At 40.9% G+C, this 15,520-nt stretch overlaps 1 protein-coding gene across 1 annotated transcript; it reads right to left on the bottom strand.

Annotated features, from left to right (window-relative positions):
• Positions 1-769: 769 nt before the first annotated feature.
• LOC117825036 lies at positions 770-3,697 on the bottom strand. The gene is made up of 5 exons (XM_034700627.1): positions 3,584-3,697; positions 2,781-3,110; positions 1,793-2,257; positions 1,116-1,664; positions 770-988 (listed from the first exon to the last, which is right to left on the bottom strand). Exons 1-5 carry the CDS (start codon positions 3,599-3,601, stop codon positions 887-889), a joined length of 1,464 nt encoding a protein of 487 aa, XP_034556518.1. The 5' UTR covers positions 3,602-3,697; the 3' UTR covers positions 770-886.
• Between the last annotated feature and the right edge of the window lie 11,823 nt (positions 3,698-15,520).

Genomic DNA, 15,520 nt, shown 5'->3' with positions numbered 1-15,520 from the left:
AAATGTGTGTTTTATTGTATCATGCTGTACTTATAATACCTTTTCTTTTTCATTTTAAATTACTGTTTTAATATTTTACTCCCTTAAAAATCCAATGTGGCCAAGCTGTCGTCTCTGATGGACATTTCTTTTCTGTATATATTCTTGTTGAAATTCTTGTACTGTACACCTTCTTGTTTGCTGCTGTAACTCCATGAATTTCCCCGTTGTGGAAGGAATAAGGGAGTGTCTTATCTTATATTAAACCCTTCTAGGGACGGTGTTGTAAATTAGCATTTGCTACAAATACTATGATACTTGCATGCGATGGCTGTTCACAGTTTGTCTATGTATCTGTCCCTAACAAATAAACCATACATGAATAAAGAAATGATGTTGATGTTTGTGTTTTCTTTCTTTTGTTATGTAAAAGGAAAAAAAACAAGATAAAATTTATGTGTTAAAAAAAAGAACACCTTCTCTGCAAAGCTAAAGAATGCAGCCGAGAAATAAACTTGAAACACATGAATAAAGAAGAAATGATGGTGAAAACTGTCATTTCTTTGACCTCTTGACCTCTGGTGATAATAAACTCTTTGCCTTTATGTTTTCCTGACACCACAACATCTCTAACTTGGACAGGAATCATGAGATCTGCTCAGAAGAAACGACACACCCCACTGTGGGCTGTTTTACCTCAGACATTGTGTTGTACTGTTTTAGTAACAACCTGGTACATGAAAGTGTAAAACTGCAACCTTCAGAGCTTGGATATCAATATTTTTATTGATACATGCAGAAAGAGACAGTCTGAGAGGAATGGAGGGTCGGGGTGACTGGAAAAAGGAGAGAGTTGCGGAGGAGGGAGTGAAATGGAAGAGGGGGGTTATGGGTGGGTTCATGTGATTCAGCTCACTGCTCCACACCAGCTGAATGAAGACAGCGTGACATGTTGTTCTGCATGCATCTTTTTCTGCTCATTCTCCTCCTGCTTCAGCTTCTTCTTATTCTTTATGGGGAAGACATAAAAACATTTAGAACAGTTGTATCAAAAAACACACTTCATATCATCTGGCTCATTTCAGCCCATTGCCCTCATTGATCCCCAGACAATCTGCTAATAAATGCATCTTTACCTTTGAGAAGATGCGTCTGAAGAATCTTGTGAATCCATTGCCCTTCTTCATCTTTGTCTCAGCACTGACTTCTCCTATGTCCTCTTCTATAGAGGAGCAAGTCTCTGGAGGACAGTCTGAGATCTTCATGTTCTGTCCAGTGCTCACATCAGCCTCAACAGGGTGGATTTTGTCCGTCTTCAATCTGAAGAGCCTCCCCCTGGTGGAGATAGTGGTCTTGGAGCTGGCAGGGGTCACTGAGTCACATTGTTCTGGTTGTTTGACCTCTCCTGCCTCTGCTTCCTCCTGGGGTGATGAATCTTCATCATATGAGGGTCTTGGAGAAAAACCTCTCACCTCCATCTGGACCACAGATCCAGCCGTTGTTTGGCTCTGAGGTGAGGGGATTTTATCTTCCTGAAGTATAGAGGGACTTGATCTGCCAAAGTTTGAATATTGGACCTCATCCTCTGTCTCCTCTTGATGGACTTCTTGTTCCTCAACAGGAACTTTGATGTCTGCCTTTTTCTGCACATTCTCCATCTTATCCTGCTTCAGCTTCTTCTCGTTCTTTATGGGGAAGACATAAAAAACATTTAGAACAGTTGTATCAAAAAACACACTTCATATCATCTGGCTCATTTCAGCCCATTGCCCTCATTGATCCCCAGACAATCTGCTAATAAATGCATCCTTACCTTTGAGAAGATGCTTCTGAAGAATCTTATGAAACCATTGCCCTTCTTTGTCTTTGTCTCAGCACTGACTTTCCTTGGCACCTCTTCAATAGAGGTCTGTCCAGTGCTGACATCAACTTCATCTGGGTGGATTTTATTCTTCTTCATCCATCTGAAGAACTTCCCCCTGGTGGAGATGGTGGTCTTGGAGCTGGCAGGAGCAGGGTCACTTTGATCTGTTTGTTTGACCTCTCCTGCCTCTGCTTCCTCCTGGTGTGATGGATGTTCATCATCCGAGGATCTTGAATATAAACCTCTCACCATGGTCCTGCTGTCCCAGCTGAGGGAACCCCAAGATAGAGTGTGAGAGCGCTCCTCATTTATGGAAGACAAATCAAGACGCAAGTCCGCGGCCTCATCTTCCAAGAGGTCGTCACACTTCATCAGATCGTCTGCCTCTTCTTCAGTTTGACTGGAATCAAACATCTGGTGGACAAAGACAAACATTTGCATTTAATACTCAGAGCAAGGTTCAAATCTCTGCAATCATCACACACTAAAGAAAAACCTGTGGAGTTTGTAACATGCAGTCAAACACCTCAAACATCTTAGAGATCTTATATTTATGAGAATCAGAGAGAGGATACAATGTAATGAAAGCTCTTCTCTACAACTTGCTCTCAAACTTTCTCCACCTGCAGGTCTGAAACACTTCAGTAGTGATGCAGATGCAGGATTTTATTTAGTATTACTGTTATGGATTTGTAAGGTGTTTTAAGTTTGGGGAGGGCTGCTCTGATTCTTTGCTCTAACATTAACTGAAATATTGTAAATTATAATTGATCTCAGATGTTTATTTCCTTGTATCAGTGGGTATGCATGTGTTAACCCTTAAAACCAAACATTTGACTTCTCTCATATATATCACACAGTATATTTAAAAAGTGATGTTTAAACCCTCTGTGCTGCAGGCTGAGGGGACACAGTCCTGACGGCCTCTTATAGTCACCTTCTTGATGCCGGTGGAGGACGCTCTCCTGCTCTCCTCTGATTGGACGTCATGTGAGATCCTCTCAGAGATGTCTGAGGCAGGAGATGACCACACAGAGGTGGCTATGGACATGCGGTCCTTGTCCAGGGAACTCTGAGACAGAGAGTATAAGCTCTTCTTGTCTTTGAGAGTAGAACTGGGACGGGAGGTGAGGTCTTTGTCCTGGAACAGATCCTCACAGTTCATCAGGTCTTCAATTATCTCAGCTAGGTTTGTGGATAACTCAGGAGGGATGAAGGTTTCCTTCATGCTCTCTGGTTTTTCATCCCTTTCACTGAAATCAGAAATCTGCAGGGGAACCACAAACATTGTTTAAGTTACTGAGGAGGAGAAATACTTTCAAAGTCTTCTTATGGAGTTTAAATAACTACTCATTGTGCAACAGTTACAACAGAGAGGGATTTGATTCATTAGTCAAACATTAGATATTCAAATATTCTTCCATGTCCTTATTCGTCTTCTCTCTGACTCAACAGTTCATTAACAAACATGTAAATAATAAACATAAATACACCGACTCTGAAGTTCAAATCTGATTCACAGCTTCTGATTGAGCTGTGAAGGACAGGGTTGATGAAACCAGGTCCTGATCAAAAACCACTTCACCTAGACTTATCAGGTCTGGACTCCAGCCTGCTCTTAAACCTCCTCCCTCCTGCTGCTTCATATTGACAACCTTCTCTTAAAACCTCTACATCTCTTTCTTTAAACTTTGAACTCAAAAACAGTTTCAAGCTGAAGTGACTGCAGCGAGTACTCACCTGTGTCTGTTCAGACATGTTTTAGATGAGCAGGTGTAACTTTGGTTTTCTGTCTCTTCTTCAATCTCTGATCTCTGATCTCTCTATCTTCAGGTTTTATCTCTCTTAGTTGTGTGTATTTCTCTCTCTCTATCTCTCTATCTCTCTCTCTCTATCTCTCTATCGCTCTCTCTCTCTGGTGTATTTCAGTTGAAATGAGCTCTGCTGTATTCAATCTCCAGTTTTATGCACTCCCAATGAACAATGCCCCTGTGACCCGGGTTCTATACAACAGTCAGGCCCCTGTGACCCGGGTTCTATACAACAGTCAGGCCCCAGTGTTGTGATTGAACTCTGTAGCTGTAGCAACTTGTGACCACAAACAGCTACAATGTGCACAACCTTTTAACTTATGTTCACAAGTTAATATCTTTTGCACATCGGATTAAAATGAGTATGTAATATAAGACAAGGCAATTTAAGAAATTCCACTTTTAGAACTTCAGTTTTTATTTGAGTCTGTTGAAGTTTCTCAGCTGTAGGAGTCCTGTTGGTAATTTGTTTCCTTTTCTTATTCCCTGTTTACGTTTATTCGCACCAAAAACACCAAGACATGTATGTATAAGACCCTGATTCTGGTTTCTAATGTGTATCATGTGTGCACACGACTCCTTCACACAATGGACCAGACAATAAGTTATTTCTGCAAGCTCGACCTCGCTTAATGTTGTTGTGTTTACGAGCAAATTCAAATAAATATGTGATATAAACACAATGTGAGTTAAACACAAAGAAAGAAGGGAAGAGTGCTCAGTGCAGAGTCCCACCCCACTATGCCCTCTACTGATATGTCTAGTAGCCTACTCCATGGCTCCTGATGTTCCCTAAAGCCTGAGATAGAAAGTCAGACGGGGAGCAAAACCAGCATAGCACTAGGGTTATCAAGTGGGCTCCTCACTTCACAAACTCTGACGTCCCAGAGCGACCCCCCTCCATGCCAACTCCCACTGTCCATCATATCCACCAGCAGAACACCCCTAAAACCCAACCCACTGATACTACCTACTCCACCACCTGGCCCCGAGCAGCCCCCACCACCTAACACACAACAAGAGGCGTCTGTAGCCAGTTGTTAGAAGACAGGGGAGGCAGAGCCAAGATGAGGAGCTGGTCTAGGCTAGAACTCATACCTGCCTGGTTAGGCAGTGTGCTCTACCTCCCCCCTACTGAGTATTTTCCTATTTCTGTTTCGGCCTTCAACTGATGTTATTCCTCCTCAACCAGATCCACTGACTAGTTTTAACTGCTTCGTCTGACATTCCCTTAGCCGTCTTTTGCTAATTCTGTCCACGCACTCCCAGTTCTCCCATGAGACAGTTGATCTGTATGTATATGAAATACACACATTTAAAAATGAAAAGGAAAAGGGTGGGGTGGGGGGCCTGCTTCGATCTGGGGGTTTCTGGGGCTTTTCAGTGCCTGGGGGTGGTTGAGTGGTCCCTGGTTCACCTCTTTCACATTTGAGCTCTCTCTCTGTTGAATGAAAAAAAAAGGAATGCAAGTACAGGTGGAAAAGCTAGCAACCAGGGGTCAAAAATACATGGTGGGGCGCAGGCTTGGCCTAATGGTTAAGTCGTGCACCCATATAGTGGATGGCCCTGGTTCCAGTCCAGTCTGCGTCCTCTTTCCCATGTGTAAACCCCCTGCTTTCTTCAAGTTTCCTCCTCAAGCCCCAAAAATATAACTTAAAAACAATATATGACTAGAAAAATGTATGCCCCCCCTTACCCCCCAAACATCAAACCTGCATCTCATTCAAGGATGCAAACACAAAGTCACCTCAACATGAACTGAGTGGCTCTAAATCTGTAACCAAATCCCATTCCCACAGGAAGGCCTGATAAATGAACGTAAACATACATATATGACCGTCTCTGATGTTATACAATGTGTTATGCATGTGTTACTAAGCAAAACCCATGCTGTATAAAACCTCTGAACCATCTGGTGCATGTTCTGAGTCACACTGAGCCTCCTGCTCTGCAGCAGTCTGAAGGCCCATATACAATAACAGAAGAGACAGTCAGTGCCCTCTGGTGGTCTGAAGAACATCCACAGTCAGGTTTGTTGTCCTCTTTCTCAGATTACTGGGTAGAGGAGGGGTGATCAAACTTACTGTTTATGCTCAAAAGGCTCTTTAAGTTGTATTTTTAAAGTCTAACATAAGGAGAGCATGAGTGGGTGCATCTTATGTCATAATCAATACCTTAGAGTGGTAATATATAGATCATTTTAGAAGATGTGATCATCTTCAAGTGTTTAACAGTTAGTAGAACCTGTCCAAAATAAATAATAAGTCCCAACACTACTTACTATGTACAGTACATTAAGTTACATACGTACACTAAGAGAGAGAGAGAAAGTGGATCAAACATAACCAGCCACATAAATGAACAGCATCTGAACTCAAATGAAATGGTTCAAATTGCCTTGAATTCAGAAGAGACTCTGAATGCAGTTGAAGTGTTTATTAAATGTTTTGTGTTTGCTGTGTGTTTTTCCTGGTTTGTGTTGCTATTGTGTTATATGTTCATTGTTTATTGCAAGATGTGTAATCATCAGTCCACAACAGCTAATAGACCTCTACATGATAAAGATAAGAATAAACACACACATGCTAATGATAAATGTGCATGACTTTCTGTTAAAACCACCTCAAATACTACATTGAATTCACATACAATTGACTCAACAACATAGTAGGATCAATCATTCCTCACAGACACGCCTGAGGGCATTGTGAGAAGAGCAGTGAGTGGTCACTTTCTCACCACTCCTAGGTAAATGGATAAAACAAAGATGGCCACATCTCGGGTCATTTGAGTCAAAGAAGATCCAGTTAGCTACTGCTAATATTAAACCACTGAGAGGTGATCCAGAGTGGGATTACAAAATACATGTGTGTAGATCTGTGTGAAAGTGTGGTCTGACGTGGCCTGTAAGAGGTGTGGAGAGAATGGTGAAGAGAAGCGTTGTGAATGGTTGTTGGATGAGTTGAAGACTTTCCTTAATGACAAATCTGAGTTGATATCTATACACAGCGCTGATTACATACTTTCACATGCAATAGCCATAATCATGAAAAGTTATAAAGTAAGAGTAGAGAGGTATGCACTCGCTGAAGCCTCACATATCACTGGTACTCAAGAGACACATGAAAATGCAGCAGACTACAGTCTGCTCCCTGAGGAGAGACACAATCAGACAGATGGACTTAGAAACATAGCTAATCCACCAGATAGATACAAAACATCTAGATTAGATACTCCTAAAAACTCTATAGGACGAGAAGCATGTTTTCAGGGCCTGGACTCCATCTGAGGTCAGAGACATAAAACAGTGTGCCCCTAATCCAATCTCTAGTCCTGAAGCCTTCTTAGTTTGGTTAAAACGCACCTGCCACTATTACCACTGCCTCACATATGCTGCTGAATGGCCAGCATTTTCAAGTTTCCACATTCACCAGACGGGCAGTGGCCCATGACCATACCTATGAATGAGTGGCTGAATCACAAAGCTGAGAAGTATGTAAGAACATGCACACGTAATTGTAGTCATTTTACTAAAGTAAGACTTTCTTAGTCAGTTTATCTTCAAACATAGCGATACATAAATAACTTGCTGATACATATAAAAAATGTGCCATATTTCCCCCCCTCCTCTTTAAGAGGGGCCTCTCTAAACTGAGCAAAGGGAGGCTGTGTAGAAGAAGAATCAAATCCACAGTCAATAAGCAAATATTAACAATAAGATGTTATACTTGTCTTTTTGAAAGATTAATTATGTCAATTAAAGATGATGATGTTAAGATTTAAATTCACAAGAGTGTACCCCAACACCCGGCATCCTAAATTATCCACACTGTAGGTGTTTCAGGCTCTCCTATATCAGAGCCAGTTTCCACTGAAGACAATGTTGCTGTGGAATTTAATGGGAAAAGATTTTTGTGTGAATTACTTGCTTTGATTCATTGTAGTGAGCTTTATTTAAGAATTACTGTGAGACAGCCTTTCAAGCAGTTCAATGTTTGCAGTTTGTTAAAAGTTGTGTTTATTACTGGACCTTCCCAAGTTAATGTTGACACATTTGAGATGGCACACGTGCAAAAGTTGCTGAATCATCATCTTTAGTGTGTTTCATTGATGTCTGTATGAGGCCTGTACTGTATTGCTGTTGCATAGTTGCCATTAATCAAACAGAGGAGTGTAAATAACTTGCTGATGCATTTATCAGCTGACATGTGAGCAATCAGTATGTGTGTCTGTAAGGGTGTGCTTTAGCAGTCAAACTGTCTGAAAATAAATAAATAAAAAGTTTTAGGAACACTGAGGCTCCTCTAAATATCACTCTGGCTGTTACAGCTGGTTTGAACCCAAACATGTGAGTGAACTGGTTAAACAATGCTTTCTGTGAGACAGGCTTTATCAGCTGCTCAGACTTAAACCATAACAACCTTGGGGAGGAAATTCAAGCTAATGCTAAACCAAAAAAAGGTTATGATAATATTAAAAAGTGTGTTGGTTCAAACTTCTAGACTGTATATCACTCTTATTTTGCCTTCTGTAAAATTTTGGAGTTTACAAATATATGTTTATGATTTCTGACTAAATATTAGGTTGTGTCCATTCGAAACACATTGACCTCAACAATCAGGCTAAGTCCTTAAAATATTTTGATGTGAGGACCAATGTCCACAGGGACAAGTCAACCTTTGACACCCCATAAAGTAACACTGTTATGGACTGATGTTTTTGGGTCTGATATTGTTCGTCATGTAACTGAACAACTAAAGTTTCATTGCAGGTATCTGACCAGCTTCCCGAACCCTTTTCATCCTTCTCTGTGTGGAGATTATGTACTAATCAAGTCCTTGGACAAGGTCTCTGTTCTGATTTTCCTTCCAGTTGGAAAGGTCCATTCCAGGTGTTACTGGTCACTCGAACTGCTATAAAGGTTGAGGGCAGGGCAGAGTGGGTGCACACATCCCGGTGCTGGCTGGCACCTTCAGGAGAGGGGGCTCGATCCTCTGAGGAGGGCTGACATTCCTCCTCCTCCTCCTCATGGTGGTGAATCCTGACCGAGGGTTCAACAGAACAAGAGTGGCAATCCTGACCTGCAGTTCAGGGAGAGAGGCACCGATGTGCCACACACTCAGTTCCAGGAGCATGATGCTGACAGAAAGCAGCTCCATGCACAATTTAAAGAGAGTGGTGCTGAAGGAGAGCAGCACCACAAGTATGTGTCTTTAAGAGAAAGAAAAGGTGTGAGCCACAGTGAGAAGGAAGCTGCAGTGGCTATTCCTAAATCCACAAGTAACGTAAGACACACCTTTCTAACACACAGTTTGGATATGAGAGGAAAAAAAGTGAAAAAACATGACTATGTGAAAGGTAAAGGGAGAAAGCCCAACAAGAATAACAAGGAGGTGACTAGTGACTCTGTTTCTGTTCCACCTGTTTCGGTTCCACCTCTCTACAGAGCCAAAAGAGAGGTGAACCCAGTGTCTGTCCGGTGTCCTTCCCACAGGTGTGGACTGAATGATTGTCGGCTGGCATACCGTAAATACGATGCCAAGGGGAGGCAAACATGGGGAGTTCTGGATCTGAAACAAACGTTTGTGAGGCCAGCCTCCTTTGACTACATGATTGTGAGTTATACACCTATTCTTCGGTTGAAGGAGACACCTGACCGGTGGTGTTTCACAGTGCAGCAGCTGAGTGAGGATCCTCACTGCGCACAATGGAGGGTAAATTATTGACTGTTTCCTAAACTGGGCACTATATATATATTTTTTCTTTTCTATTCTTTTCTTTTTTTGTCCTTGTTTCAATCAGTAGTCCATGGCCCATAACTCACAGCAAAAAATGCTGTGGTCTTCTAACAATCTGTCCAGTGCGAGTGGTAGGTCACCAACATGTGTCCCACAAGGCAATACAGAAGGATCAAACCGCCTAGGGTGAACAGGCGGTACACATGGGTACAGAGTATCACGAGAATGGAACAACATACCAACCTCTATCAGAGAGCTCAACACATACCGGTCATTTAGTTTTCATTTGAAGCAGCGGCTCATAAGAAACCAAATCTGTCAGCACTAAACACTTCTCCCCCTCCTGCTGCCACCTTGTGTCGGCCATCTGTGAATTTGTCCTGTGTTTTTTTTTTTTTCCTTAACATACTGTTGCTTGCTTGTGTTGTCTATTCGTTGTGCTGCTTCCTGATTGTCTTGCTCCATGTATTTTATGTCCATGGACACTTTCTCAAAAACTGTCATATCATGTCCTTATGTAGCTTTAAGTCATTTTTAATCGTATGGTGCTATTTGTACTTTTCTTTTCTTCTCTTTTTTGTTTGTTTGTTTGTGTTTTGGTTTCTCCTCTACCTTCTTACTTTGATTTTATTTTACTCAATTTTATCTTTGTTTAACCATGATTTTTTTATGGAGCCTTTTTAACATCTGGCAAGGGACTACGGATGTAAACTAGCCTTTTGGCTAACTCTGGCATATTACAGAAATGTTAATTAATATGCATGGTCATTTTAAATAATAAATAAATAAATAAACCAGACAAAGATGTATACCTGGGGTATGTGTCCACAGTCAAGAGGGGAACTGTCCAATTCACTGGTGCTGAAGTTGTGTCCCAGGCAGATCTAAAAGGTTTTAATCGGTCATAGTGAACAACTTTGAATCCAGCTTGAGGGCGTCTCAAGTCTAAAAGAGTATAGATGAGTCACTCGTTCTCTGATGAAACAACCTTGTAGGGTCCAATCCAGTTTGGCTCAAGTTTCTGTCTCTGTGTAGTATGATACACTGTCATTTAAGATGGTTAAAGTTTCCATGTACAATTGTTCTGTTATGATTTCTGATGAGAAATCAGAGAGACACGAGACAGTTCTGACTATATTCCACCCGTTTATACTCATGAGTTGCAGAATGTTTCTCTATGCTTTAAGGGAGTGGGTTACTGTAACGAGCTAAATTTGGATGAGGGTTCTTGTAATTCAGTGGTAAATGTTAGCCTTAGACAACAGCCTCTCCCAGAAAGAGTACATCTAATTTGTGGTGATAAAGCTTATAGGTGCATGCCATACACTAGGCTGAGGGGAGTGTGCTATTTAGCTTATTTAGTCCCTATGATTCGAGAGGTGGACTCACAGGAACTTGCAGTCCTGCATTTCCCTCCACTGAGACAGAGAAGAGAGCTCTCAGGGTTCCAAAAGGTTGCGAGTGTTTTTCTGCCATCTTAGTGTGTATATGTGTCCCAACAGGGGCGGACTGGCCATCAGGAGTACCAGGAGTTTTCCCGGTGGGCCAATCAATCTTTGGGCCGGCCGATGGACGGCCATTTTTTAAATTTGTTTATATTAAGTATTTGTTTATTTATGCTGCACCTTGCCTTGGAGAGTGATGACTGATAATTGATTGAGACCTGAGCTCTGCCTACTGGCACCTCAGCTCAAGCAGCAGAGTTGTATGATCTTATCAGGCCTGTACTCAAACCAAGGACAAAGCAACCACAATATTTACAGATTCATGTTATGCCTTTGGTGCTGCTCATGATTTCATGTTGACCTTTGGGGACAGAGAGGATTTCTCTTGTCCTCAGATTAACCAATTACAAATGATAGTATAATCACAATTTGCTTGATGCTCTATATGTTACAAGCACAGCTTGCTATTTTAAATGTGGGGTTCAAACCTCTGGATCTGATACTGTTTCACATGGAAATGCAAAACAACTGATATGAAGTTAAAGAAGCCACAACTTCCTCCAGCTCCACGATACATTAATGTAGGTCCCTGTCACTTAAAAAGGCCATACCTGTGCCTTCTGTTAGTGGTATTCCAGTACAGGAAACCAAGATGATACAGTTAGAGCATCATTTATGAGGGTGTTAGGGTTGTTCTAGGAGTCTAGCTTGTAGGACTCCCTAATGGTATCTTATCTGTCCTCATCCATCCTCCATGTTCTGGTCATTTTTGTACACTGCCCTTCACATGCAGGACAGGGGAAATTAATGAATGAATGAATCTTAAATAAGATAATTGTAGGTAATTAAATTGCAATGGCTTCACACAAGTCTCACACACACACTGGTAGACTGATGCACGCCATGTCAGTAGGCCAGATGAAGAAAAAACAGCCCTATCAAACAAGATCATTTATCATCACCATCAGGGCTCTTTGTAGATATAAGAAAACACTTTTGTACACACAGTGTGTCAAAATTTTGAGTTTACAAATATATGTTCATGATTTCTGACCAAATATTAGGTTGTGTCCATTCAAAACACACTGACCTCAACAATCAGGAGAACGAGAGTGGCAATCCTGACCTGCAGCTCAAGGAGAGAGGCAACAATGTGCCTCACTCTCAGTTCCAGGAGCATGATGCTGCAGAAAGCAGCCCCATGCACAGGTTAAAGAGAGTGGTGCTGAACGAAAGCAGCACCACAAGTGTGTGTCTTTGAGAGAAAGAAAAGGTGTGAGCCACAGTGAGTTATACACCTATTCTTCTGTTGAAGGAGACACCTGACCGGTGGTGTTTCACAGTGCAGCAGCTGAGCGAGGATCCTCACTGTGCTCAATGGAGGGTAAATTATCAACTGTTTCCTAAACTGGGCACTGACTGTATTGTTCAGGAGGATGAAGATGATTGGGCAGTCGTAGAGCAAGCATGTACGACTACGGTAACTCTCCCAGGCCGGCCCGGGGAAATGTGCTGGGCCTGTGTCCTGTCCAGGAGAGTTACTGTAGTTACCAAGGCAAGACGCAGGTTGCAGACAAAACAAAATAAACACAGTGCTCAGCTGCAGACTAAACGCAACGGAGAGATGACCTGATGATTGATTGGCCCAGTGGCTTGTCTGTGAAGAATACCTGGCTCAATGGCCCTATGAGAGGCTACAGAGGCCCAGGAGGTCTCATATACTTTCACACCAAGTTGCACATCTACAAGCTTACAACTCACATGTTGCAATGTGATGTGTTTTGAGAATGTAGATCTGCTATTTTCAGAGTTTTTGATCATTTCAACCTATAATGAAATCTCCCAAATCAGGTCCCCAGAGTTTAAGTGTCAACATGCACCTTTTTAGTGCCCACAGTCCAATTTGGTTCATGAAGGACATTGATCTAACAACTTGAATAATATATGCTATATATGTATGCTTTACATTTTTTTCAGTCAGTTGTTATGGTTTATTGTCCTTTCAACAGTTTCACATTATATACAGTAGCTAAATTAATAAAACACTGATTAACTGTTACAATAAAACATCTGCACATATTATGCAGATATATGGTCAATAGGTACATTATGTTGAGCTGTACTGTCTGTTAAAATAAAATTGAAAAGTGTTGGTCCATTTTTCAGATCATTATATTATTGTTTTCTATACTTTAGTCAACTAGCCACAGTTCTGATTGCATGCAGACTCATTTTTTGCATGTGATCTTGTTCAAACTTCACCTATTCCAGACTATTCCTCTACTTTTCATGTCAGATTTGTGATAGGCAGCATGCAGCCTGTGGAGATGATCTCCCCAGAGAGCCCAGCAGCCCAGTGAGCCCACCCATAAATTATTTCACCTGTCCCAACCCAGACACCCTTCAGCAATTTTTAAACCATCACCCTCAACAAATAACAAAGAACCCAAAATGGCAGAAAGTTTTCTGATGTATGGCTTTGCACTGTATAGTTATCATTTATTTACTCAAGGCTCCAGAATATGAAGGAATATTGTTTAGTATAGTGGTGTTATTAAGAGAGACCACAACAACACTGGAAAGCTTGTTCAGTGACAGACTTCTTCACCCGCAGTGTCTCATGGAGAGATACCACAGGTCTTTTCTTCCTGCAGTGGTCAGACTTATAATCAATAACAATAACCTCACCAAAACAGACTCACGTGCAATAACCCCCCGTCTATTTATTAACGTGCAATAACTACTTCATCCCCCTCTTCTTACATGTGCAGTACTTTTTTCTCTACCCATCTTCTCAGTTCTGTATATTGTTTTTAACCTTACAAGTCTGTGCACATTTTTCACTGCATCACTGGTTTTGTAAATATTTGTAAATTTAATTATTTAGTTGTATATATATGTTTGTAAGATATTCTTATTTTACTTCTTTAATTTGAATTGCTAATAACTTTTAATAATTGCTATATATTTAAATGGACAAAAGATGGTATTAGATATCTTGGCATTCATATTCCACGAACATTAAACAACCTATATGATACAAACTACAAACCCATAACTCAGAATATTAGTCGGGATCTGGGCTGGTGGTCAACTCTTCCACTATCTCTGTTAGGTTGTATTGAAAGCGTACGTATGAATATACTCCCTAAGCTTCTCTAACTGTTTCAGATGCTGCCAATTGATATTCCTAAATCCACATCTGATAAATTAGATAGACTTATTTCAAAGTTTCGAAGGCCAAGAGTTAGACTGAAAACACTACAACTTCCTAAATCCCATGGAGGCCTCAAACTTCCAAATCTTAGGCACTACTTCTGGGCTGCACAGTTAAGACCCCTAACAATATGGATTCAGGATCTCTCAGATACACGCTGGCTAAACATTGAAAAATGTTTTTGTGCTACTCCCCTCCAGGCCTTGCTTTTTATAGATGTCCCATCAGGGGACACCCAAATGAGTGAATGGACTAGAGTCACATTAAATATCTGGAGGAAAATGAAAGTATCATTTGGATTACTTAAAACAATCTCAGCACTTACTGTCATTGGATTTATGAAGGATTTTGCTCCCTGCCATATGGATGCAGGCTTTAGGAAGTGGTCAGGACATGGACTCACTAAGCTACACCAACTCAATGAGGGTTGGAGCACTAAAATCATTTGAACAACTAAAAGAGGAATTCATACTCCCTAACACTAACTTCTATAGATATTTACAATTAAGGACATTTTTAACTAAACAAAAAGAATGGAATAAAGTCTTGGAACCCACCCCAATTGAGGAATTTCTGTTAAAAGTACAAACTGGAAACCAGGGTAAGAAGATAATAGGTCATTTTTATCAAATATTTTCAGGTATGACTTTGAATAATACATTGCAGATAAAAAGCAGCTGGGAAACCAAAATGAATGTAGTCATACCGGAGGACACATGGGAGGAAATATGCACTGAAGCCCATCTTGTAACCAATTCTAATTCATGGAGGGAATTCAAGTGGAAGGTGATAATGACATTCTTCCAGACGCCAGCTATAGTGGCTAAAATGGGCCCAGCATATTCTAATATATGTTGGAGAAATTGCGGTACACAAAATGCCGACCATACTCACATATTCTGGACATGTGCAAAATTAAAAGCATTTTGGGAGGAGCTTTTTAAAGCTCTAGAAATTATATTTCATCAAAAGCTTACAAAAGATCCAACAGTAGCAATACTGGGTCGAACACCAGGAGGCATTGATGGTAGAGCTGAAAAATATCTCTTACAAATACTTACTACAGCAGCTCTGAAATGTATATATATATATATATATATATATATATATATATATATATATATATATATATATATATATATATTAACAACTAAATGGCTAAAACCTGACCCTCCGACATATAGTAGATGGACTGAGAAGGTATTGGAAATCTATCACATGGATCGCATAACATACTCCCTAAGACTACAGATAGAAACATTCATGAAAGATGGAACCCTGCCATTTTAGTTCTGCTTCTAAGCTGAAGCTACTACATACATGTGTAAACGCACGCATGCTCACGCACACACACACCCCCGTGCTCACGCACAGACACTACCGCGTGCACATGCGCACACACACATACGGCCGCACATGTGCAAATCCACTCCCTGACTCTTACCTCCTTTATTATTTATCTGCTT

Source organism: Notolabrus celidotus, chromosome 2, assembly GCF_009762535.1.
Source record: "Notolabrus celidotus isolate fNotCel1 chromosome 2, fNotCel1.pri, whole genome shotgun sequence".
NCBI lineage: Eukaryota > Metazoa > Chordata > Actinopteri > Labriformes > Labridae > Notolabrus > Notolabrus celidotus.
The sequence above is the reverse complement of the archived record's forward strand: the minus strand, read 5'-3'. Positions and strand labels throughout refer to the sequence as shown.